This window comes from Solanum stenotomum, chromosome 10 (assembly GCF_019186545.1).
Source record: "Solanum stenotomum isolate F172 chromosome 10, ASM1918654v1, whole genome shotgun sequence".
NCBI classification, from domain to species: Eukaryota; Viridiplantae; Streptophyta; class Magnoliopsida; order Solanales; family Solanaceae; genus Solanum; species Solanum stenotomum.
Genome location: NC_064291.1, coordinates 38,302,941 through 38,329,379, shown reverse-complemented (window position 1 = coordinate 38,329,379; position 26,439 = coordinate 38,302,941). Strand labels below are relative to the sequence as shown.

At 33.4% G+C, this 26,439-nt stretch overlaps 3 protein-coding genes across 4 annotated transcripts; 1 reads left to right on the top strand and 2 right to left on the bottom strand.

Annotated features, from left to right (window-relative positions):
• Positions 1 to 2,531: 2,531 nt before the first annotated feature.
• LOC125841707 (endoribonuclease YBEY, chloroplastic) lies at positions 2,532 to 15,591 on the top strand. 2 transcript variants are annotated; one of them, XR_007443822.1, is made up of 12 exons: positions 2,532 to 2,960; positions 3,880 to 4,131; positions 4,202 to 4,297; positions 4,734 to 4,908; positions 5,052 to 5,120; positions 5,213 to 5,313; positions 5,460 to 5,552; positions 6,760 to 6,831; positions 9,638 to 9,757; positions 9,851 to 9,901; positions 9,979 to 10,147; positions 13,695 to 13,753. XR_007443822.1 is itself a non-coding variant. In XM_049520875.1 (12 exons), exons 1-12 carry the CDS (start codon positions 2,592 to 2,594, stop codon positions 15,301 to 15,303), a joined length of 1,755 nt encoding a protein of 584 aa, XP_049376832.1. In that variant the 5' UTR covers positions 2,532 to 2,591; the 3' UTR covers positions 15,304 to 15,591. The 2 variants fall into 2 exon arrangements, 1 of the variants encoding a protein (XP_049376832.1); XM_049520875.1 differs by lacking the exon at positions 9,979 to 10,147 and adding an exon at positions 15,136 to 15,591 and having other exon boundaries at positions 13,695 to 13,883.
• A 281-nt stretch (positions 15,592 to 15,872) lies between these two features.
• LOC125841715 (early nodulin-93-like) lies at positions 15,873 to 17,425 on the bottom strand. The gene is made up of 4 exons (XM_049520886.1): positions 17,323 to 17,425; positions 17,051 to 17,112; positions 16,175 to 16,250; positions 15,873 to 16,073 (listed from the first exon to the last, which is right to left on the bottom strand). Exons 1-4 carry the CDS (start codon positions 17,363 to 17,365, stop codon positions 15,991 to 15,993), a joined length of 264 nt encoding a protein of 87 aa, XP_049376843.1. The 5' UTR covers positions 17,366 to 17,425; the 3' UTR covers positions 15,873 to 15,990.
• A 1,470-nt stretch (positions 17,426 to 18,895) lies between these two features.
• On the bottom strand, positions 18,896 to 26,172 carry LOC125841714 (early nodulin-93-like). The gene is made up of 5 exons (XM_049520885.1): positions 26,020 to 26,172; positions 25,792 to 25,936; positions 22,244 to 22,305; positions 20,363 to 20,438; positions 18,896 to 19,134 (listed from the first exon to the last, which is right to left on the bottom strand). Exons 2-5 carry the CDS (start codon positions 25,907 to 25,909, stop codon positions 19,049 to 19,051), a joined length of 342 nt encoding a protein of 113 aa, XP_049376842.1. The 5' UTR covers positions 25,910 to 25,936; positions 26,020 to 26,172; the 3' UTR covers positions 18,896 to 19,048.
• Between the last annotated feature and the right edge of the window lie 267 nt (positions 26,173 to 26,439).

Here is a 26,439-nt window from a genome sequence, read left to right as displayed (position 1 = left end):
TATGCGGTTATTAGTAATGTAAAGATCATGGACATAAATTATTAACTATTAAATATTAAATTTCTTGTAAATCAATATATATTATTTACAAATAAACAAATAAGCAAATAGTATATATTCTCCCGCTTTTTGAATAAAAAGTAAAGAAAAGTAAAAATCTCCCTCTATACTTAATTGGGACTTCGCTTTTTCTTTTTCTTTTCATTTTGCTTTTTTTTTTAATGTTTATAACTTATAAAAATAAAATACGATTAATACAAATGAAGGACATTATAATATACTATTTCATATAATGTAAATATTCTATCAATATGTTGTATATATTGTTTATATATTTCTCATATACCAAATATACGAATAATGTATAAATTCACATCCCAAACAAAATAATAATACATGTTAATTAAATATGTAGAATATATTTAATAATGTATAACACTAATATATGATTAGTATATGCGCCAACAAAATATATACAATCCAATTTGTAATATTATTACATTTGCATTTCAAGAAAACAAAAAAAAAAGGTTCTTCGTGTATTAAAAAAATAAATAAAAAGTTAGGAAAACTTTTCAATAAACAAATTTAAAATAAAGCAATAAGAATTAATGTGTAGTTTACTATTTTAATACATGTTAGCTAATACATGCATAACTTATACATATATTCCTTCATAAGTTATGTTGATATTCATTATGTAGGACTACAAAAAATACAACTAAACACCATATGAACTTAGCTTTTATATAACATTGAATTCCTACCAACCAAATATGGTATAAGTTGTGTTGACTTTTCTACATAAAACTTCTGCCAAATAAAGTAAAACTAATGCAACTTTTTATACATGAATAAAATGTAACTTATACAGTAATCAAACGACCCCTAAGTTCTTAAACTTGCTCCGTAAAACAAATGCCGTAAAACACATTTGTTTGGGCAAAAAGTAAAATATAACTAATTTAATTGATTTTAAAAATATTAAAATCAAATATAATATATACTTATCGATTTGATTATTATTAATTTTGGTTGAGTTTGGTTCGATTATTCAGTTATTATTTATTAATAAAAAAATGATTCATTCATAAAAACAAAACAGTTAATTCAAAAGAAAATGAATTGTCTTTATGCTATTTTGGATCTTATAATTCTTATACCACGATTTCAATTATATTTAATTTCCTACCTATATTGTTAGCTAATCTAATATACTATACAACATAAATTTACTAAATAATGCATAAACTATCGATATTGTTGCACAAATAAAGAAGGAAAAATTGTGCATTATAACAAACTATTAATTCAAAATAAATGTTCTAGTTATAATTTTATTTAATTCCAATTCGTAACAAACTTTTTGTCATTTGCCTCTCTCCCCTCTCTCTGGAATCTCACTCGCCACTCTCCTCTTTTTCAGCCATCTCTTCCTCACCTCTTTCACTTTATACGACACACAAATGTATAATTTGTGTTGTGTTTGTATAAAGCGAGAGAAACTGTATATACAAATACAAATACATATCTCTCAGTCCTATACACTTATAATTATACAAATACATATCTCTCAGTCCTATATACTTATAATTATACAAATACATATCTCTCAGTCCTATACACTATAATTATACAAATACATATCTCTCAGTCCTATACACTTATAATTATACAAATACAAATCTTCCCTACCCAGTTCTCTTTTGGCTTTCTTTGTCGCTTTATATAAACACAAATTATACAAAATACACATATAAAGCGAGAGGGATTTGATATTCAAATACAAATATTTTAACTAGATTTAATTATATACGAATTCAAATTTTATGTAGATATACAAACACAATCATTGATACATATACATATACAATCACCTCTCTCCACTCTCCATCCTCTCTCGCTCACTTCTCTCTTGTCTCTCCCAATGTCGCTAGCCACTCTAGCCTAAAACATATGTCATATACATATACAAACACAATTTTCATAGACATAGACGAATTAGCACCCGATTTATACAAATCACCGCACTTATACAAATTAAATGCTCCATAACAAACATATTTTGACTATAGAGTGTAAATATCAAAATTGTAGCTATGAACACTAATATAACTTTTTATCTTTGCTATTCATAAAATTTACTTATAAAAGAGACACATCACACCTAACTCATTTTTATTAGAATATTGCACTTTGCATGAAAAATTATACATAAAAGTAATATATTATTTATATCTATAATTTATCAGTTCAATTTTCTCAAACAAAATCAAAATAAATATCATCAATTTTTTAAAATTTTCAAATCAAACCAAATAAAAATAAATTTATTTAATCAGGTAGATTCAAATTTCAACTTTTATCCAAACCATAAACCGTTGTTGTTGCCCAAATCAAATCATATATAAAAAAGTCATAAATTAATGAAGACACCGACACTTGATGCTAAATTTCAACTCTCCGTGCAGCGCCAACGGGTCGCTCTCATTCCAGTAAAAAATAGCCACTCAATCGAGCGATACGTTTAAAGTAAAATATCCCCAAGTAAATAAATAGTACCAACTATTTCTATACATTTTTCTACTCGAATGCTTTCTCGTCTCAGCAGGACTCCTCCTCCACCACTCGCCATGGCGGCGCGTGTTCTTCCACGCTCTTTCTATCCTACCGCCGCGTCTGTCTCCACGAACTCGCATTTTATTCTCCCTCCGTCACCTACGGTGGCTCATATTTCCTTCGGCAAATCTTTGTCAATTATTGGTCGGAAGTTTCACTATGGATTGAATTGCAAAGAGGACAGGAGATGGAGTGTTGCAGGATGGAGTGGCAAAGTGTTTGCTTCTCAGAGAGAGTATAGGAAGTCTCGGAAAAGGCCGTTGAAGAAGAAAGAGAAAGAGTTGGAACTTAGTGTAAACATTTGCATTGAAGAGCAATTGCCCGATGATCCTGAAATTGTGGTAATATACCTTAGTTTGCTTTCTGATATACACTAATTTTGATTTGTGTGACATTTTATTGCAATGTGTAAAGTTTTGAATTTTAGGTGTTGTTTGGTAGCTGTATAAGAAACAAATTATTTCATGTATTGATTTTAGTATAACTTATACAACCTTGGGTAGGTAGATAGGAAATAAGTAATTTATGGATAAAATTAATAGTCACTTGGTTGACAATTTGGAAACCCGCATAATTAATACATGTATAAGTTACGAGAGAAACTATGTATTAGAAGGTAGAATAACTAATTCCTGCATAAAATAATACATAGATTCAATCATAATTAATCCCTATATTACTGATACATGTATAAATCTAATCAGCTACCAAAACGACTTCAAGTGCAAATGGCAACAGGAAAAGCATATGCAACTCAAATGTATGCACATTTTGGGCACCTATTGACCATTTTGTGTTCCTCATGCATTTCTGTGGATAAGGATTTATCACAAAATTTGTGAAATGAAGGCTGCCTTCTAAAACAAAGTGCTAACCAGGGAAATAAACTGAGAATCATGTGCATGAGCAATATTTGAACTTCTTGGCTAAGTCATTTTTCTCTGGGAAGAATTTCTACTTTTTGTTTAGAATGTCAAAACGAGTTTCATGAGCCAGGGAAGACATATGACCAAGAAATCAGTCCTTAGCGGATAATAGCTATTGCTTTTTCAAGATCTTCAGTATCAAAAATGCCAAAACCAGTAAAATAGGCAGGAAGATATGTGCATTTTAAGTATACTAAACAGCCTCCTCTTGAGCTAGCTGAAAATTTCCAAACAAAAAATTCTATCAAGAAAGTTTCAGGCACTACTTTGCAGTGACTCTAGTTTGTAAGTTCATTTCGTTCTATTTTATTCATTCCCAATTCTGGCACTGCAGGATATTTCTGAAATGCTTCGTCTTAATGTTCCAATGGCTATGAAATTTGCATTTGATAATTTGAAAGATTCAGACTATCAAACGAGGGATAGAGCAATTAATGACGTTGGTTGCTTTGAAAGTGTTGAATTGTCAGTCTTGCTTTGCAACGATGAGTTCATCTGCGAACTTAATAAGGACTGGAGAGATGTGGATAGCCCTACTGATGTCCTTTCAATGTCACAACATATACCTGAACTTGAGCTGCCAATTGTAAGAAAATGCTTCATTATTCACATGTCACTCCTCATGTAACAAAGCTGACTAGGTCCATGTTCAACAGTTAATGCTGGGAGACATTGTGATTTCGGTGGAGACAGCAGCAAGGCAAGCAGAGGATAGGGGTCATAGTTTACTGGACGAGATACGCATCTTACTGGTAGGTTTCACATACTTCTGAACAATCTCTATATACTTCTGTTAAATCCAATATATCTTTATGACTCATTCCTGTGCGTAATTTATGGTGCAATCTGTGGTTGTCTCTGAATATTGTTCCTGAAAGAAAGGCTGATCCTCAAATTTGGATGTCAATAATATTTTCCACATCTAGTACCTTGACAATTTTTATACTAGGTAGTCCATCCATTAGTGTTCATCAAATATGGACATGCATAGTTTCTATCACTCATTTATTCCGGTTGTTCATTTTTTATGGAGTTTCTTTCATGTGGTCATATGGTTATAGATTTAAAGCCTTTTGGATTGTCATTGTCCTGAAGTAGGAAGGATGACATTAGTTTGATCCAAGTCACCAACTGCACTAGAATTTGATGTCTTACAAATGAGACCATCGTTGTTTGTCACCCCTGCAGGTTCATGGTTTGCTACATCTTTTGGGGTTCGATCATGAGATTAGTGATGAAGCTGAAGCTGAAATGGAGAAAGAAGAGGAGCTCCTTTTAAAAAGTCTTGGGTGGAAGGGAAAAGGATTAATTCAGAGCGCATATGATGCTGAGGCTGCTGGAAGTTCTCCTTTGGAGAACATTGGTAATGTACCAAATAAGAACTAAAAGATTGTGGCCTTCTTTGTTCAATTATTCTCTTCTAGTTATGTTATTATTCTGTATTGTAAGTTTACATTCCAGATTAATGGGATTGAAGAGTTAATCTTACTAGTCAACTGTGTAAAGACAGGAAGAAAGAAGGGAGTCTACGATTTTACAGACCAAAGTTTAGCTACATCTTCTGTGATATGGATGGTAAGGAAACAAGTATGATGCTTAGAATTGGTTCGTTTAATCTGTTTCACCTGTTTATTATCTCGTTGTTTTCTTTTCATTGTTGGTGCTAGGTACCCTCCTGAACAGCAAAAGTCAGATTAGTTCAGCAACTGCTGAAGCTCTTAGAGAGGCCACTTCTAGGGGTGTAAAAGTGGTCATAGCTACTGGAAAAGTGAGGACAAACTACTTTTTTCCCTATATCCTGCCTAGTTTCTCTGATTTCCTTTAGATATAATAGTATCTCTTGATGCGATATACTGTGTTTTTTTCCTGCTTCTGTTCAATTATCTTAAGCTTTGTATTTTTCTTGGCGAACAGACTCGTTCTGCTGCCATTACTGTGCTCAAGAGTGTAGGTTTAGCTGGAAAAGACGGCATTATTTCAGAGGTTTCTCCAGGAGTATTTGTGCAGGTTTAACTTATTCCATTTCTATCCCTAGCTAATAGGATCTTTTGTATAATCTTTCGAGCCATTCAATATGTACAATTGGATATGGGTAATCGAGATTCACTTACAGAATTATATAGAGATTCATTTAAGATAATCATAACGTCTTGTACATCCTCCCAAAACTAGGGATTTTTGTTGATCGCTTACCACCCCTACCCCTCCCAAAAAAGTAGAAGTGAAAGTTCTTCATGTGTTGTAAATAAGCTTGTATGTTGAATGATAGTTCGGAAACAAATGTAACCATTTTGGGACTACAGAAAATGGAAAGTGGAGCAATAAGAGATAAAGGGAGTAGCCTATTTGTGAACCATATCTGATGATGTTATTAAGGACAATCATATACTTAGGAAACAACTGCTTGACAAATTCTTTTCTACAGCCTGATTTATTCAGTTTATTTCAGCAGCTATATCACGGCATATTGACATCAAATGGTCTGTTAGTGTTGTGAGTGAAATTGGGGAGAGTTGAATGAGAATTAATGATTTGGTGATTTCCTTAATAAGAAGTTTATGAAGTTGATTTATACAATCTTTTTCATTTTTCTTGGAAATGCTGAAATTTCTGAAACAATTTAAATGATTATTTTTAGAGAGAGGAGGATGAAGTGATGAATGCCTGAAAGGCATGGAGTTGAAAATACAAGGAGGTTGAAAGGTTATCAAAGAAAAAGAATTGCCTAAGATGGAGAATTAGAAGGATAAGCTTTTTGGAGTTTGGACATCTCTATTCTTATGTCCTGTTGTTTTCTTTTAAACCAAAATGAAATAAACAAGTATGAAGTAAACTGATACTCCTACTTTTATTGGTAAGCGTATTAATTAGACCTAGAATTTATTATATTTGAATATATGGTGGTTTAAAATGGAGATGAAGTTCCTCTTTTTAAAGAACAACCCCTTCTCAAAAGGAATGGAGATGAAGTTCACTTTTTTTGAAGAATGTTCGCATTTGTAAGTTAAAAGTTGTCCCCATTTAAATTTTCTTGGTTATAAGATATTGAGTTAGAACTGATCAGTCAATAAAAAGAAAGGTTCTCAGGAAAAAGGACACATTTTGGAACATCCCAAAATATAAAGTTGGTCATTAGTTTGGGCTAAAAGGAGTAATTATGTCATTTGATCGGCCATTTAATAGCTTTTACTTTTCTATTTTTTCCCAATGCTAGGGGTTGCTCGTTTATGGCAGACAAGGCAGGGAAATTTCTCGAACAAACTTGGATCCAATTGTGTGTAGAGAGGTAATTTTCCTTTGCTTGTGTCAGCCTTAGTTCCCTTTCATTGGTTTACAATATTATTCTTCTTGTTCTTTCGGATCATGTTTGTATATTCTATTTTATGGTAGGCAACATCTAATACAACATCTATTTTGTCCAGTACTCCCATATCATTATTCAATCTCTTTGATTAAAAGATATAATTGCACCGCAAAATGTTGTGATCTACTAGGAGTCAATTCAAATGGAAGGATGTAATTCATATATTTCACGTGTCAGTTTATTGGTTCTCTTCTTTTTAAATAAAATACATAACTTCAAAGAGTGCATCAAGATGTGCCTACTGGTCAATTAAGTGGGTGCAAGACAATCTGGCAAAAAAAATAAAATACCAGGTAACTTCTTTTCATTTACCTAAGCCTGGATAGACAAAGTTTTTCGGTATCTATGCTAGCGGGAGGTAGCAAGTACCAGGTGGAATAATTAAGGTGTGCGCTAGTTGGCTTAGACACCACACCATCATCAGATATGACTCTTAGAGTACCTACCTTTCCTTACTTGTGTTGGTGGGATATATCAGGTACCTCGTGGAATTAGTCAAGGCTCGTACGACCTAGCACGAACACCATGATTATAAAAAGATAAAAATATCACAACTCTAATGTCCGTACTGTGGATAATATGGAAGAAAAGGAATCACAAATATTTCGATGGAAGATTAGAGACACCTTGTACTACAACTACTACAACTACTCCTTAATTTCAGATTAATTGGAATAAGCTATATGAATCTTCCACATCATTTCTCTAATTTCATCATGGTACTCAATAATGTGTGTTTTCAAACAAAATTAGGATTCTCTAAAGTTAGAGCCTTCTACATCTCATACTTCTTTTCCCTAACATACAAATGTCTATTCAGCGACATATCCATAGTGACGTGCCTTGGTGTATGTTATTCACTGATGACATAGTGTTTATTGACGAGACTGGTGATGGAGTTAATACTAAGCTAGAAGTTAGAAGGCAAACCCTAGAGTCTAAAGGGTTCAGGATGAGCAGAAACAAGATTGATTACTTGGAGTGCAAGTTTAGTGATGCAACCATGAGGTTTGGTGGAAGTGAGGCTTGATACCCAGGTCATCCCCGAGAGAGGATGTTTCAAGTATCATGGGTCCTTAATTCAAGGTAATGGGGACATTGACGATGATATCACTCATCGTATTGGGGTGGGTGGGCGAAATGAAGGCTCGCCTAATTAGTCTTGTGTGATAAGAAGATACCACCTAAACTTAAATATAAGTTCTATAGAGTGGTGGATAGATTGACTATGTTGTATGGAGTGGAGTGTTGCCAGTCAAGAACTCTCATGTTCAGAAGATGAAAGTTGCAGAGATGAGGATGTTAATGTGGATGTGTGGGTATACTAGGAGATATAAGATTATGAATAAAGATATCCGAGACAAAGTGAGAGTGGTCTCCGTGGTGGACAAGATGAAGGAAGCGAGGTTAAGATGGTTTAGACATGTAAAGAGGAAAAGCGTAGATGCCTCAGTGAGGAGGTGTGAGAGGTTGATAGTGGTGGGTGTTCGGAGGGGTAGATGTGGGCTGAAGAAATATTGGGGGAGGTGATTAGACATGACATGTGCATCTTGAGCTTTCCGAGGACATGTCCTTAAATTAGAGGTTTTGCAGGTTGCTAATTGGAATAAAAGGTTAGTTAGTAATTCTCTCGCTTTTCGGCGGGGTAGGATAGGTGGTGGTATCGGTACTTACTCTCTTACCAGTATTTTTAGCACTATTCACGTAGTTTCTTGTTCATCGATTATTGTTATTATTTGTGTTTCCTGTGCTTCGGTTATCACACTAGCTCGTTGTTGTTATTGTTCTTTTCTATGTACTGCTTTTCATAACGCTATATTCCGTTGTTCTTACTACTTTCATTTCCGTATTCTCTTTTTCAAACTTCTTGGATATGCTTTACTTGAACTGAGGGTCTATCAAAAATACTCTCTATCTTTATGTGAGGTCTGCACACACTCTACCCCCCAGACCCCACTTGTGCGATTACCCTGGGTATGATGTTGTATGCAAATATCTATTCAAATTATAAAAGGACTTAACGCACACACCGGAACTAGGTAAGCATCCGAACAATGACTATATCTTAATCAAACTAGTTGGTCTTGCCTATTTATATGATTTTTGTGTATTGTTTTTTGTTCTTTATTAAGTTCGCATGAATTTAAAGAGATTTAAGGTTGTTTGACACAATTTTTTCTCCTGTAATTTTAAGTCCACCTGGTCCGTTTATGATATCAGTGAATTGCTTTTTCTTTTTAAACAAGTTTGCAAAATTTGACATAACTTCTTCCCCTGTAATTTTAACACTTTGAACTAACAGACTATCAATCCTATGGAGTATGGACCAAGGCATTTGAAGGTTTACGTAGGATATGATCAATCCAACTTAGACAACCTTTTCTCATCTTATCCTATATTTGTGTTGCTTGTACCTATTGTCGGATGTGGTAATTTCGTGTCAAATATTATATGTGTGCACATCCATCTTAGCATCTGCATCTGTATGACACTCATCTTGTGGATATAAATTAAAACCCAACATCATTTTCATATAACAACACTGGCTTACCATTGTGTTTAATCTTGATATGTTAGTTAAAGGAATTCAAGTCCTTCATATTTTGTGAAGTTGAGCATTTTCTTGTGTTGATTTTTGTGAACTAGATTCACTTTAATTATAAAAAAAGGACTCAATAAATTTATTTGTCCATATGAGACCTGATTCTGACCATTTTTCTATTTACAGGCATGTCTCTACTCTCTTGAGCATAAGGTTCCCCTTGCTGCATTTAGTGAGGACCGGATCTTAACATTGTTTCATCACCCTCTTGTGGATTCACTTCATACCATATATAATGAGCCAAAGGTACCATCCCTATCAATATTTTATATCTTGCTAGACATTGTACAAGCATTGGGATTTGTTGCTGAATGCTTCGTATCTAATCTATTTTGCCAGGCCGAGATTATTCCTTCAGTTGAGCAACTATTGACTGGGACAGACATACAGGTATGTAGCTGAAATTAGCTGCTAAGCATATGACTAGTACTTTCCAAGTATTGAAGGGTATTGGAGATTAATTGTAGGTTTATAGTGTTGCCCTGAACATGTGCCATTTATTATTGAGAGGGAATTGTACTTTGCACTAGTATTACACATTTAAGCTGAAAGGAAAACTGCATCTGAAGTTGCTGGAAGAGTCCTTATTTTTCAAGCTGGTGGCTTGCTTAGGATGCAGATGCACCACATGATTAGGTAGTTGGTTAAATTCGATCATAGACTTTTTAAATTTTGTTTTTGGGTGGGGGTGGCTTACGTCTTGTAAGCACATTGCTATGTTGTGGAGGTGAAGCCTCCCCTACCCTACCAAAGTTTGTCTAGATGTCAAATTCCTCTCCATATGCTTGAAATAGTCCATTCATGGTTTTTGTTTACTAATGCAAGTTGAACTCAGTTTTTCTTAAAAACAATCTTTTCTCTTATTGGTTTTGAAGTTGATAATTTATGTATTATAGTAATCACAGAAAGTAAGAAAAGGTAATGAGCTAGAAATCTGGAAGATAAGAATAAAAGACAACCTAAAGAGATAAACTTATCTACTATGTGTTTTTTGAGAAAGGTAAAGCTGTATTCCTCAGCAATGAGGGTATGCTGACAACCATAATAAACTGACAAGGCAGGTAATCATAATTACATGGAGCCTAGGAAATCTACTAATTGTTCTACCTCATCTATACCCTCTTCTTTACACCAAAATATAAAGTATTAATGCAGTTTTCTTTTACTTTCTGCATTGGATTAGTAATATTCTCAAAACATCTATTATTTCTTTCCTTCCAAACTGACCACCATATGCAAGAAGGAACTAGGCTTCACCATTTTTTTTGCTTTTTACTCCCACCTCTCCTATCCAGCAGCTTGGAAGATCTGAAGTATGTTCAGGCATCACCCATGGTTGTTGAATAAGATTGTGGAACATATGCCATACCTGAGTAGTCACTCTTTTGATCTGAAGTATGTTCAGGCATCACCAATGGTTCTTTTGAGGGTCGCTTGTTGGCGAAGATGCAGGTGTCCGGTTTGCTGGTGTGTTGAGATTTGGGTTATTATCCTTTTGACATTTTCATGGTCATGGTTATTTTGTGTATTCAAGGTCGAGGCAAAAGGGGACAGTTGCATCACTGTATGATCTTTTTAGCTTTCTTTTTCCTTGTTGGGGTGTGGATGGGAGGTTCGTCCCCTTTTTAGTGGTGGTGCTTTAAGTAAACACATGATATACACTCCATTTGTAGGGAGGGGAATTACTCCTCCCTAAATGGTAAACGGTTCTATCAACCTTTTTTGCTTACTTTCAATTGTGTTTTAAATCTTTTCTCATTTCTTCTGTTTATTCTTAAACTAGTAAAATTACCTGCGCCTCGCGCGGGAATTTAGTATCACGAAATTTATAAAATAATACTTAAAAACTACCCGTCATTAAAATTAAAACACTATATTATTTTACATACAAGATTACGTAGTAACGAACATTAATAATGTAAAGGAAAATGAAAATTATAGCATCTTATCATTTATCCTTAATAACATAAGCATAAATTAATGACTGAAAAAATAAATACCAGGATCTGTAACATAGGTGTCAGTGAGCCACTCAACAAGAGTAAAAAATGTTTAATTGTGCAAAAGAAGAAGATGAAGTAGTTCAGAATTTTCGTTGTTTTAAAATGAGAGGAAATCCCTCTATTTGTAGACAACAAAGGGTAGAGTGGAAAAATGTTTATTGTGCCTTATCGGAAAGGTCATGACTATTTGGAAAAGTTGCAACCCTTCGAAAAGGTCGCAACCTTTCATAAAAGTCCCAACTTTTCATAAAAGTCTCAACTTTTTATGAAAGGGGAAGGCTAGTTTTGGAAATAAATAAATTAAAAGGGAATCTTGGATTGTGGTGGCGCCACGTAGGTGGGCCTAGGGTTCTCTTTTAATATCGCACGGGAATTTAATATCACGAAATTTTATAAAATAATACTTAAAATCTATCAGTCATTAAAACTAAAACACTATATTTATTATCTTACATACAAAATTACGTAGTAACGAACATTAATAATGTAAAGAAAAATGATAATTATAACATTTTATCATTTATCCTTCAATCAATCTCTTTAATTTGATTTTATAATTTATCCTTTTGGAAGTGTTACTATTTGATATTTTTGGGGAATCAAATGAACATCAACCTGAGATACACAAATATTCTAATTCTAATGTGTAGAGAAGTTCAGCCCTACCTTTTGCTTTACATATATCATTTTAAAGTTCTCCATCTAAATGTATCATAAGTAATTATTAAAATGAAAAATTAAAGGGAGAATGTATCATATTGGACAACAATTCAACTTATTATATATACTTGAAAGGGAAAAATATTACACAAAACTATTCAGTTTGTTTGGGTGTTTTTTAAAAATCAACATACCAGAGTGACGGAGTACTACACTTCTATTCCAATCGCAACGTTGAAAAACTCATCTATTACTTCAAGAAAAGTATTTACAACTAGAAGTAAATTTGAGAATTTGTCCATACTTCATATTGAATATGAGCAAATAATTGATTATGTAGTTATCTATGTCTTTGGGATTAAATGAGGCTCCAGTCTAGTCATATTCCTCTATAGGTCATCCGACACATCCTTGAACCCATGTCAAAAGTTTATTAATTCGTCTTCTTTTCCTAGTTCACTTCGCGCATCAAGGTGCGATAAGGTTTTTAATGTCTTTATGTCCTTTCAATGTCATACCAAATTTGAATTTTGTCTTCAAGAGATGGTAATATAGATCTTTAAGAATTTTTTTATCGTACCTTCAACAATTTCAGTAGAGAAAACTTACGTGAATACTCAATTAATGTGTGTTATTTAACCTGTACTAACAAATACTTATAAGAATAACTTTGCAAAAAAACATAAACAACGAAGTTTAAAACATATACTCAAGAACAATAATTAAAAACATAAGCATAAATGAATGACTGTAAAAAAACATACCAGGACCTGTAACAGTAGAATGAAACAGAATGGAAAAACTCGAGCCCACTGAATGTACAATGTCCCCTTAAGGAAATTATTCCCCTTTAGTACCCGGGGTTTAAAGGAATAGATCCTCTCAAGACAAAACGATTCTATTCACCAGTATATTGATACAAAAACAATGGTGTCAGTGAGCCACTCAGCATGAGCAAAGTATACAAATATTTAATTGTGCAGTAGAAGAAGAAGAAGATCAGAATTTTCGTTGTTTTAAAATGAGAGGAAATTCCTCTATTTATAGACAACAAAGGGTAGTGTGAACAAATGCTTATTGTGCCTTATCGGAAAGGTCACAACTTTTTGGAAAAGTTACAACCCTTCAGAAAGGTCACAACCTTTCATAAAAGTCACAATTTTTCATAAAAGTCACAACTCTTCGTAAAAGTCGTAACTCTTCATAAAAGTCACAACTTTTCATAAAAGTCGCAACTTTTTATGAAAGTCACAACTTTTCATGAAAGAGGAAGACTAGTTTTAGAAATAAATAAATTAAAAGAGAATTCTAGTTTGCGGTGGCGCCACGTAGGTGAGCCTAGGGTTCTCTTTTATATATGATATATATGATATATGATTTCACTTTTGGCTTTCTCCCCATTTTTATTTGCTTGTTTACATTCCAAGTTTTTCATCTGCAGATGGCAGGGGATATTTTTTTTCATTCAGCATCCATATTCTAGGTTTGGTTGTAAGTAATCCTTTATTGTCAATTTGCAGAAGGTGATCTTCTTTGATACTGTGGAGGGAGTGAGTTCTATATTGAGACCATACTGGACGGAGGCAATTGGAGATAATGCCTCTGTTGTCCAAGCTCAACCAGACATGCTTGAAATTGTTCCTCCTGGAACTTCTAAGGGCAGTGGAGTAAAGATACTTCTTGATCATTTGGGTGTTAGTCCAAAGGAGGTGAGTGCTATCAAACTTTTTCCATAATCTCTTATATTACCTAATATCTCAAAACAGTTGAATTGAAGATTGTTAATCAGAACTACATTGACAGTTTTTCTCAAAGAATAAAATAAAATACCTTGACACAAGTATTAATATTTATCTTCCCTATGAGTTACTCTTAGCATTTAATCGTCACGGTACACTTAAGTTTACTGAAACTTGCCTTGGGATCCTTTACTCAGCAAAAATGTTGTGTCGTCAGTTTCGTTCCTGAAACATGCTTCATTCTCTCTGATACACCTGTGCTGAAGAAGTTACCATTAATGGGATTTTTAACCCAAGAATTTGTGACAATAGAATGCCAGAAAAATCTACCCTCACATATCTGAACAAATGGGGTTTTATGTACTAATAACTTTTAGTTTTTTTTTTTTTTGAGCTGCTTAAGATTCAGGGGGCATTGCTGTATACATGTAAGACACACACTCACACACATATATATTTTTATTTTTTTTTCAATTGTTTCAAATGTAAAATTAATATCACAGCGGTTAAGTTTGAGGATGGAACTCCCAAATGATAGACTTAATTGAAAAATGTCATCATAAAAAGTTAAAATTTTCTGAACAATTGGTGTTCCTCTGGTATAGACACATTCTTTCACTGAATATAGTGCAAATCTCGCGATGATAAGCTGGCCTGGACACCACGATTATCCCCAAAAAAAAAAAAAATAGCCTATATGGAGTGAGCAGGAGATATCTATATTGTCAACCCTCTCAAAATCACGGAACATTTTTTTATTGGAAGATCTGTTTATGTCCCTCGTGGAACACCTATGTTTTGACTATGACGTGAACCCAATAACTTTTACTCAAACCCTGTATATGTATTAAGAAATCCACTAAATACCTTTATATATGTGACTGTAAATCCAATTATTATTGTTTATTAACTTGAACCTACAGTAGGAATCCATGAACTTCAAATCCTAGATCTGCCTCTGGACTGGGGAGCTTTTTGTTGTTTCTATAGATTAAACATTTCCTTTCTCTACAGCCTTAATGGGGCCATGCCTAGAGGGGAATAGTTGATTTTCCCATTGCATATTTTGCACGACTAGTCCAAGATGGGGCAGAGATGTGATGAAACTGTATCAATTTCGTTTTATCCATACCATTTTTAGATCTGCATGAGTGTGCACAATCTATAATTTTGTAGTCTAGTTATAGAGTTTCTCCAACTCCTCTTCCCCTTTTATTTTCAGATAATGGCCATTGGTGATGGAGAGAATGATGTGGAGATGCTTGAGTTGGCTTCCCTTGGTGTTGCTCTCAGCAATGGATCAGAGAAGGCAAAAGCTGTTGCAGATGTGATTGGTGCCAGCAATGATGATAATGGAGCAGCTGATGCAATCTACCGTTATGCTTTTTGAGGTTATCTTCAGGAACGCAAGAATTGGAGATGCTTTCATAAAGTACTAAAGGTTTAGTTTTCTAACTTATTCAATTCGAGTAAACTTCTCAGTAGCCACCAATTAGGCTGAAGTGGATCAAATCACTCCCTTCTCCATTCATACTATAGGCCATTTATAATGAGTTTAGATTAAGAAAACCCTATTTGTTGTCATTTACCTTTTGAAAGAATGAGGGAAGAAGCATATTTTGTATCTGCAGAGAACACCATTTTTTCCCTGAACATAGGGTATGTCAATGACATCTTATACTCATTGCATGTAAGCCTGAGTTCTTATATATATTACTGATCGCGATTCGTTTCTTTTAATTCCACATGCAAGATAAATAGATAACGCTCTTTCCCAGTGTTTACACCAAGCCTGTAAATACATATTACATGTTTATCAATAAATCATGATTGAATATGCATTCTTGCTTCAATGTACATATGGTTTGATGTAAACATTGGGTGTGGTTAAGTTAGCTCTCGTCACTTTTGGAGTCGTTACAAAATAAAATGTTTTAAGTAAATGAAAAAGGATAGCATAGGCATCTCCTTAAACTAAAACAAGATTTACAAAATTTAAGGGGAATATTATCCACATAATTATTAATATAAGAATTTTTTTTATTTCTCAAAATTTAATTTCTTGATTATATGGGAGTCATGGTGAGTCCCACCTATCTTGACCACGATGCTTCTTCATTATAGACTGTTCAGCACTGAAGGCAAAAGAAGCTGCAGTCACTGGAAAAAAAAAACACAAAACAAAATAATTGAATTTCATTGGGGAGAATGAAATATTTTAATCGAAGATAAATATTACTAGATAGTTTTGGATTACTTACATGCAGATATGATGAATGTTTTACCAGCATAATTTATATTTGCCTTAGCCCATGGACAATAACGAGTAGAAGCAAACTGAAAAAAAAAAAAAAAAAAAAAAAAAGATACTAAGGACAGAGAACAAATAATTGCTCAACTTTCATTTTGTTGTAATTAAAGTTGTTAAATTGTTTTTTTTATCAGAAAAATCACTAATTTTTGTACCCAAAATGTTACTCAATTTTACCTACGTATCATAGGAATCAGTAGAAGAAAATAAGAGATATTTTACATGATATTTAGACAAATTGAATTTGAATGACGTTTTGTTTAAAAGAAATTGTTTAGTGACACGTTCTGATTCTTAAGTGAAATTGAATGATTTTCATGTTATAAAAATAATAATTTTAGTGGCTTTCTGTGATAATTAATCGAAGTTAGTGATCATCTATAATATCAACCTTTTTTACTATTCCCTTTGTCCCAATTTTTGTGACTTACTTTCCTTTTTAGTCAGTCCAAAAAAGAATGACACATTTCTATATTAAGTAACAATTTAATTATAAAATGTCTATTTTACCCTTAATTAAATGATTTACAGTCACAAATTTCTATCATTTATTTTGAACCACAAGTTTTAAAAGTTTTCTTTCTTTCTTAAACTCCGTGCCGAGTCAAACTACCTCACATAAAATGAGACGGAGGGAGTAATATTTATTACTTAACCATGATTAAAACGATATGTACCTTCACATTATTTTTAACTTTTCCTACTAAGATTAAGTTATTTGATTTGATATAAATATGGAATATGACTAATTTCTCCACTTATTCGGCTCACTCGGGGGAAAAAAGAAGAAAAAAAGAACTTTATAGAAATGGAGGGGATATATTACCACAACTACAGAAGTAAGAGCACATGTAGTGGCAGCTCCTTTAAATCCATCTTGAATGATGTCTGCATAATCAAGCAACATTATAAATTTCTTAAAAATTAATGAGAGGATTATACAAACAATAATTAGAAATGATACAATATACTTCTCAAAAGGAACAACAAATGAAATAACTTTCTATTAACCACTTTCTTTGATGAAGAAGATTGAAAAAAAAGAAAATTGACTTTCTGAAATAATAATTATTAATAAGAAAAGAGGGAAGAAAACACCTTGAACGTCTTGATTTTTCTGTTCTTCTGTAATTGGTGGCATTTTTTTTTGTCTCTAATTATAATGATAATAAATTTGAATGTCAAGAAAGTGATGGTAAAACCAAATTTTAGTTGTGAAACTTCAATTTTAATGTTTTTCTAGAGAAAAATCTTGATACTGTCCCTCTCTTTTCTCAAAATAAGGTTAACCTTCTCTATAGTTGTTTTAACAAATTTGCCAAAAATTAAGGGAAACTATTAAAAATTAAGTGGACAAAATTGTGTTGTTTGCTCTTCGTAAGAAGGGAAAGGGATTTTTCATCATTTTTACATTAATAGTCTTTTAAATTAATCAATAAATTTTATTTATACAATCAAATTGTCTATTGTTTTAATATTTATTTTTATTATTTGAACATCTGAATACATAATAAAATATTCATATTAGATATCTTTGATTTGAATTATGTTGTTTTTTTGCTTGTATTCTCAAGTGTCAATTACGATAAATATGTCAACCAATTAAAATATATTACCTTCATTAATTATACATATTAGCCTCAATAAGCTGTAAAACTGCAAACATATTCCACTTCATTTCCTACCTATTCTCTCTCTAGTCCATGTTAACACCTTTTTGGATGGTTGTTACCCGTTATATTGTTAGTCTAAATACAACGTTTGTTTTGATCATTACTCAAATTATATTGTACCGTATCGTATTGTTTAAATTCATTGTTAAGTAACGACGAAAAGACCTTAACAACCGATTTGATATGATCGCGTTGTTAGGATATGACACACCTCTTAATAAGAAAAATATTTAAGGACATAAATAAAGGCTACTTTCTGCTATTACCTTTTGATTATTCCCAAATTATTTTTCTAGAAAATATAAAGTAGTTAAGAATCTCATGGAAAGGTCAATATGAAGAAAGGAAAAAAAACTCCAACAATTCTCTTAAAACTTTAAAAAAATCACTTGTTTTGAAGTATGATTTTTTTTCCAAATAATCTAGGATTAGAGGGAGTATTTAATAGACCCATTTTTTAATTCACACTTCATTTAAAATATACTCAATACTCAGCTTCACTCCATTACACTTTTTTTTCTATTTTCTCAAGTGCACATTTGTATTAGTGTCACTTTTCCTATCCAATTTTAAAGAACTAAGTTAAATTTATTTAACAAGTATTTTAACCATAATTATAAGAATAAATTTTGGAAATGAATAAAAATTGAGAAAAAGTGAATGGCAGATGAAAGATTATTATCTCACATCTAACTATCTGTCCCAAACCAAAATTGAGAGAAAAAATGTTCTATTTACTATGATCATCAAGACCAAATTAATCTCACAAATCTGCTAATATGCAGATTATTCAATCTCCACAAGCAAAGATGTGTACTAACAAGTTGGCTTCTTCTAGGCCATCCATGAAGGAAGTAATGCAAACTCTTCTACTCTTTGCTTGCTAGCTAAAGCTAAATACTCACCAGAAAATCATTATATCAGCAGTTAATAGCTTGTCCTCTGAGAATAACACAGACATGAATCACTCATATATGATGCAAAAGGAAGAACAAGAACAAAATTACTCATATATGGTGCAAATCCAAACTAAGTACATTTGTGCAAAGATGAAGAAATTCATAAAACTTTCATAGATATCCTTTTAAGAAAAGAGTACATAGTAATGGAGCACACACAAAAAAACACATTAGGATCTCCCGACCAGTGTCTTAAGCAGATTTATCGTAGTGAGTGTTTCTCCTTGCACATTCCAAGATTGTCTTGTCAGCAGTAATGAAGTATGCAGCAATTGAAGCTGTTCACAGAAAGAAAACAATAGAATATAAACTAGGGACTTCGAGAAACATGTTAGGAGCTGGCAGAAAGAAAACTAAAGCAAACAAACAGAGAAACTATTATTACTACGATTTACATAGAAGTTGAAGATCACCTAACATGCTATATTATTCTAGACGTACAGTACATGATATAATGTCTGGTGACCAAAAGCAAAAGGTGGTTGCGACAAAACTGAAATACTTAATACTCATAAGTGATAGGATCAAAAGATAATTGTGGTAAGAAGAAGCTCTTGCATTGAGACGTCCAAACTGGACTTGTAAGATTAAAGGAACCGGATAATGAACTGAAGCATTCAGGAACTTAAAGAAACTACCGCACTTCACGAACAATTAACACAGGGTAACTGAAGATTAGGTACCTAACCAGCATTAATGCCTTTGGGTACGAATACATGATCAGAATACGGAAAATTATCACTAAAAAAGGATAGTGCAAATTATCCTAAATTAAAGGTCTTTATGGTGCATCTGAGTTACTTTTAAGAAATTAAGTTCACAAATTGCGTTCTTCATCAGAACAATGCATCCAAAAGTGTAATATTTTGAGGAGGACTTCACTTCCTCTGCCTTCAGAAAGAAAAGGTGCTTTTATGCTCAAATCTGTTCTTGATATCGACCAACACTCTAATAACTTTTCTATCAAATCTTATAACCATTTCCACAACGTTTTGTTAATATTTGTTCACAAAGTTTTGCCATAAAAGAGTAGTACCCTCATGTTTACATATAAAGATATTAAATTCTTCCACATTTTACAGGGATGATAGAAATTAGAGCTCTTCAATAGAAATTAAGGCTCTTCAATAGAGAGAATTAATTTTAAGCTTACAAAACGTCATCGAGTGGACTATGTGAAGTTAAAATAAATTAAAGGGTTAAGTATATACTGGAATAAGTTGATGTGCTTAATCTCATGATAGATAGGCATTAACCAAAATATTGTTATTTGATTTAACATGCACGATACTCATGCACAATTGACATGCTCATTTCCGTTTGAGGAAAAAAGATGAAACAAGAAGAAGATGAAGATAATAATTCACATAAAATGTAGTCAAATGAGATGGAAGATTTTATGTCTTCACCTGTATATAAGCCTAATCAAAATCACAGATCCCTCACACAATTAACAGTTGAAGGAGTAATCAATAAAATATGTGAACATATGTGTTAAGGTCATACCAGCAGATATGATGAGTGCTTGAGCAGTATAATTGAGATTTGCCTTTGCCCAAGGAATTGTCCGCACAGCAACCAACTGAGAATCAGAGAGTCAAGATTTATAAGATACAGGCAACTGAGAGTCTGAGACAAGAAAAATAACTTTTCCCTTTTAATGAATATATCTGCCGTCACAGCAATGGTCTACAGCATCAAAGTGTTGGAAAGAGAAGAGTAGTTATCAATAAAGAAGGGCCTTCTGTTTCATGAAATATAAGATTAAAGTCATACTTATCTAGAGCAAGATCATTTTTACTATACAGTTAAGCTGACAACTGAAAAATAATTCAGACATAAAACTGGTATACCATGACGTCTCATTTTTCCCTTTTCATGACTGCGGGAGATTCTTGGTCAAAAATGTTATTTTCTTCATATGAGTTGCAGTCAGCACTATCTAGCTACTTTTTGACCATCAATAGGTATCAGAACCAGAGAACTGCAGATACATGGAACTCTTGACAAACTAAATCCAAAATGAAATTTGGATGCAATATTGTACTTCTACAATAACAAGAGTATAGTCTAAAACTTCAAATGCTTGGCAATGATAAGTTTTCTAACAACTTATCTCTTCTTTCTACTTAGATTTTTGTGATGAATAGTGAGAAAATTAGTGCACTTACGGTGGTTTACAAGTTTTATATGTTTGACAAGTGAATTGGAAGAAACCGAGTGGGAACAAGCCAAAAGGGAGTTAAACAGAAGAAAAGGAAATTCTGCTCAGTTACTGCCCTTCGCGTTCACATAGAGCATTCACGCGATCGCAGTGGGTCAAGAAGTTACACGCGACAGCGACGTGATAGATGCAACCATGAAGGCTGGGAAAACATTGAACCATGATCACGATGGTTAATGCCACGCGAAAGAGTAGTTCTGAGCGAAAGCTGGACAGAAATGGAATTTCAACTTCGGGAATTCGGAATGTATAAATTCAAACTTAAGAAGATTTTCAGAGTAACTTTGGCTAAATTCCAAGCTTAGGGAGAGAGGATCCATCAACCAAACCTTGGAGATCGAAGATTTGGAGCAAAGTTTATGAGAATTTCTTACTCATTTCTTCAATTCCTTGCATTGTAATGATATGTTTGGTTTTAGTTGTTGTATTTTCAGTAGAATAATGTTACTAGAGATTAAAAATTATTAGGGTTTTGATTAGTATCTAGTCACTTTTGTATTAATTGAATATTTGTGATTTTATGAATGGATCTTTGTTAATTTAGTTAATCTAGTGCATCATTTCTTTCCAATGGGAGCGAACAGCCCTAGGACATCCCCTATTAGCCTTAATGAAATTCGAGAGAGGGATTTGAGGTAGGGCTAGATTAATAAACCCAACTTTGGGCTTTAAACCTTATCTAATAGGTTTAACCTATGGATAGGAAGAAGCAAAGTGTAGCCTGAAATTAAAATGTGCTTAATGCTTCTTAGTTCGATTCGAGAGAACTAGCTAAGATAGACGCACTAAGGTGCTAAGAAACGGTTAGTGGGTAGTCAAGAGTCCATTAGTTGTTGAGAAACACTTTAGGCTAATTGATTTCCAAGACTAATTGCTAGACCTATAATTAAGTAATGATAGTTAATTAAATCCAATGGATTAGTCTTGATGTTAATTTATTCCCTATTTTCCGAGTCCCTTGATTTCCTTTGCTTGAGAGTGACTCCATTGATCACTTTATATGCTTTCTAGTTAGTAATTATATTTATTAGTTTAATTAAAAATCAAATCTTAATTGGGTAAATTATATTGCATGCGACTCTGTACACTTCCTATTTGAATATAAGTGGATTTGGACGTTAGCAGACAATAATCAATCATCAGAAGAACATCAATTCACGAACCGTAGGAATAGCACTAGCAACACAAGCAACTGCGGCTGCTTTAGTTCCTGCACGGACACCCTCTGCAAGTTCAGCAAAATGCACAAACAAATCAGGTATAAGACATCTTTTCCACTTAATGGTACTAGCCAAAATGTATAAAGAGGCAACCTTCCCATATAATATGTAAATTAACTAGCAGAGCAAAAGAAAAATGAGTAGCTTCGGCTTAAGTCAGCAGCCTGAATCCACAATTCATGAAGTTTGGGATCATCAAGTTTGGAACATAAGATTTAGGAGACTTTTAAATGACTGGGAAGGTACCAGAGTAGCTGAATTTCTTCAGAAGTTTAGAGCCAGTCCAAGGTTAGAACAAGTGAAGATAAAAAGGAGACTGCACAGTGAAATCTTCATATGCAGCACTCAATCACTATGGACAGCAGACCAACAATTGTCCCTAGAAGCACATCTAGAAAGTGAAAATACCATGCAAGGTGGTATGTTTCTCATGGTTGATTTCAAGGTAAGCATGCCTAACTCAAGATAACTTGATGAGAAGGAGAATGAAACTGTGCTCAATATGTTTTTTGTGTAAGAAGGGAGCAGAGAGCATTAATCATCTCCTTATACCCTGTCCGGTCACTGACAGATATGGCAAAAAAAAATTCAAATGAAAGGCATCACGTGGATTATGCCTAAGTTCTGGAGACTTTTAGCTTGCTGGAACGATGTTGGCGGTCCTGATTGGCAGAAAATAGGTGGAACTGAGTTCTTGCTTGCATATGGTGGACTATTTGGAAGGAAAGAAACACAAGATGCTTTGAAGAAAGATCCAGCATTGTGCAGATAATCAAAATGAACTGTCTACAGTTATTTCATTTTTGGTGTAAAGAAGAATTTGTAGAAGATGTTGATACACTGCAAGACATCATAGAGGTCTTGTAAAAAGAACAAGGACCTATTTTTTTGCCTTTTGTAATGTCCATATGGTTTCCAGCACTTGCTTTGTGCTGATGATATATTATACTATACCACCCTCAAATAAAAAAGAATGAGAGAACTTTCTTTTTACATTGTCAACATAGCAGAAAAGTTGTTGAAGTAAATATCCATACCATGACTAAATAAAAAAACAGGACATTCAAACTTTTGAATGCACTAAAATATTTTTAACAGGAATTAACCTAAAACCAAGCATTACAAATTTTCAATCAATTTTAACATGATAGAACTCGAGGCAACTTTCTAACAGCGGCTGCTTTTTTTTTTTTTACAAGTCTTCATAACAACCTACAGAGAAAGAGAGGTGAAATAATGTAGACTTACAGAACTTGAAATTAGCAAGGATATCATTCACACAAAGTTTCTTTTCCTTCATGATCATGAAGATATTTATCTCCAGCAAACCAATTTCAAAACCAAGTCCAGAAGAAGCAATCTAATGTAAGAAACCTGATCACTTTGACCAACCAGAAAGCAGAAGACCCTTTATAGTTTCTTAAGAGGTAACAAACAGTTTTTATCCTTTTTTTTTATAAGGTAGGCAACAATAGACTTTTGGAGGATCCAACGTGCACCCGTTGACATTTTTGAAGCGTCCGAACAACATATGTGGATATTCCTAAGACTATATTCTAGGTCAGACACGCCAAGTATGTAAAAGCAACAAAAAGTACCAAATCATTGGTATTCATATTTTTATGCTATTTTATATTACAACAGGGCTGATTCGACCCTACTAAGTAAAAGTATCTTCTATCTCTTCCACAAGAAATCACAACACCAAATGTGCTGAAATCGTGAGCAAACAGCTTCATAGTTTATTCAAGTTATCATAGTACATGAAACATGATAAATGGTGATCCAATAGGCTGGTGCATTTTATATTTTTCAATATTTTTGATGCTTTCCAACATCAACCTAGAACATAAACAACAAAACCCTCTTACGAAATGAGGTTAAAAGGTGCTTCCCGATATATAACAAAACTTGCTAAACAAAGCTGTTTTAAATGGAAGCTTGTACCTGCAGAAGGATGCCAATTACATATATGATCAAATAATATTTCATTGACAGAAAAACTAGACTTCACCTGTGTTTGGTATAGAGGAGGAAAATGTTTTCTTATTTTCGCATGTTTATTCGAACAAATTTTTTGAAAAATATTTTCTCAAGGAAAACAAGTTCCTTAAAAATGACGAAATGACTTCATTAATGGAAGTAGGGAAAACAAGTTATGTAAGTGATGTTATATGTTTATGGTATCCTCCCCCACCCACTCGATATCCCCAACCCCTACTTCTTGACCATCCCAGCCCCGCCACCCCTGAGGCTCCCACCCCTATAGTGTTTTGCTAAGATCAATGATGTAATGATTTGGAAACACAATCATGATGGTATGTTGTCATGGTATGTTGTCAGTCAGCAAATTGTACAATAGGAAAGTGAAGGAACTTCCAGGGGAAATCTCTGGACCACGGAGTAAGGTATGGAAAAATAAAGTGCCAACTAAAGTGAGGTGTTTCTCATGGCTAGTGGCTAGAAGGGCATGCCTAACTCATGAGAAGCTGCAAAGAAGAGGCTTTGAAATAGCTTCCTGGTGTTCACTGTGTAATGAGACAAATGAGACTAATAGCCATCTATTCCTCCATTGCAAAGTCACTGCTCAATTATGGGCCATTTTTCTAAGCAGAACACACACAAACCGGACAATGCCAGAACACACTGCAGACCTTCTTAGTTGTTGGGTGAGAAGAGGGGAGAGTAAGAGCCAGAAGAAATGGTGGAACATGATACCCTCTTGTATATGGTGAACTATTTGGAGAGAAAGAAACAAGAGGTGTATGGAAAATACTGCAGAATCAGTACACAAGATCAAATGGCATTGTATGAAGACCTTCTGTTTTTGGTGTAATGAGGAGGGTATAGAGGATGCTGGACAGATATTAAATTTCTTCTCTTCTTTATTAGTTTAGTAGCAATTTCTTGAGTTGGTCTTTTTTGGGTCACTGATGTAAATCTTTTTGATGGTTGCCAGCATACCCTCATTGCTGAGGAATACAACTTTACTTTATCAAAAAAAAAAGAAAAAAAGATTACATATAAATTCTCTTAAGCTAACATTTTTTTGTTTACTTACCATTACCAAACACAAGAAAATAAGTAAGAAACTCACTTGTTCTCAAAGAAAACATCCTCTAGGAAAATATCCTCCTTCATACCAGACACTTGATCCAGCAAAAAATCTCCATAATATAAAATGAGGTCCATCTAGTGTTTCCAGAAAGGCAAATTAAAGTCTGCAGAAGAATTCTAAACTAGAGGCAAGAACCAACAAAAATGCTACTTAACATTAAAGTTCCTAGCTTTTCTCTAGAACACAGTACAACCAACATGAAAAAGTAACATTAATCTGAAAAAGGAACAGATAAGAAGAGGAAAATCTATTACAAATAACACCCAATCAAGCAAAAAAAAAACTCAAATCACAAAACAAAGCTAAAAATCCAATTTTTATTCCTCCAAATACCTAGAAAAAGTAGGAAAAAAAAGTTGTGAAAATTTGTAACCTTGAGTACATTCCCTAGACTTGCGAATTCTGTCCTCTTCATATGCAGAAGCAATCAACAAAGACTCCCTTCGCTTTGCCCATGAGTCCTCCCTTCTCATCTCTGATGAAATTCCCATTTCTCTTTTTGACAAATTAAGAAGAATCTGCTTCAGAAAAAGCACAAGTATTCAAAAAGAATTAACTTTTAAATGAGGAAGTCAGCAGAGAGATGGATCAAGAAAATGACATGGGGTTGCAGATTTATGGTGGAGAAAGCAAAATGGAATATTGATATACTGCTGCAGTTGAGGGCGGCGAGTTGAATAAACAAATGCAGTCAGCACACAGAGATGGCAGCAGTTTTGGCTGCTTTCTAACTAGTATTTTTTATTTTGCCTTTTTGGAGTGAGTGACTACTCTAATTTATTTTTTCCTCCCATTTTACATGAGTTGGTTTAGATTATCACCAAATTTAAGAGAATTTTTTTTGAGTATTTATAATTTAAAATAAGTAATAGATGTTTGTATTGCTATAGATTGTTTCATAAATACTAAAATATATATTTTAAAATTAAATTTATGAGTAGATCCGTCACATATGGTTTGACTAGTGCGATTTATATCCCTTATGTTGTTTGCAGATTATTACACGGTGGGTAGTGCACAT

Coding starts and splice junctions, on each gene's coding strand:
- LOC125841707 (XM_049520875.1), top strand. CDS start 2,592: ATGCTTTCTCGTCTCAGCAGGACTCCTCCTCCACCACTCGCCATGGCG. Junction 9,758..9,850: donor CCATATATAATGAGCCAAAG/GTACCATCCCTA, acceptor CTATTTTGCCAG/GCCGAGATTATTCCTTCAGT. Junction 13,884..15,135: donor TGGGTGTTAGTCCAAAGGAG/GTGAGTGCTATC, acceptor TTTTATTTTCAG/ATAATGGCCATTGGTGATGG.
- LOC125841715 (XM_049520886.1), bottom strand. CDS start 17,365: ATGCCACCAATTACAGAAGAACAGAAAAATCAAGACGTTCAAG. Junction 16,251..17,050: donor CTCTTACTTCTGTAGTTGTG/GTAATATATCCC, acceptor TTTTTTTTTCAG/TTTGCTTCTACTCGTTATTG. Junction 16,074..16,174: donor AACATTCATCATATCTGCAT/GTAAGTAATCCA, acceptor TTTTTTTTCCAG/TGACTGCAGCTTCTTTTGCC.
- LOC125841714 (XM_049520885.1), bottom strand. CDS start 25,909: ATGGGAATTTCATCAGAGATGAGAAGGGAGGACTCATGGGCAAAGCGA. Junction 22,306..25,791: donor GTCTAGGGAATGTACTCAAG/GTTACAAATTTT, acceptor CTGAACTTGCAG/AGGGTGTCCGTGCAGGAACT. Junction 19,135..20,362: donor AGCACTCATCATATCTGCTG/GTATGACCTTAA, acceptor TTCTGTGAACAG/CTTCAATTGCTGCATACTTC.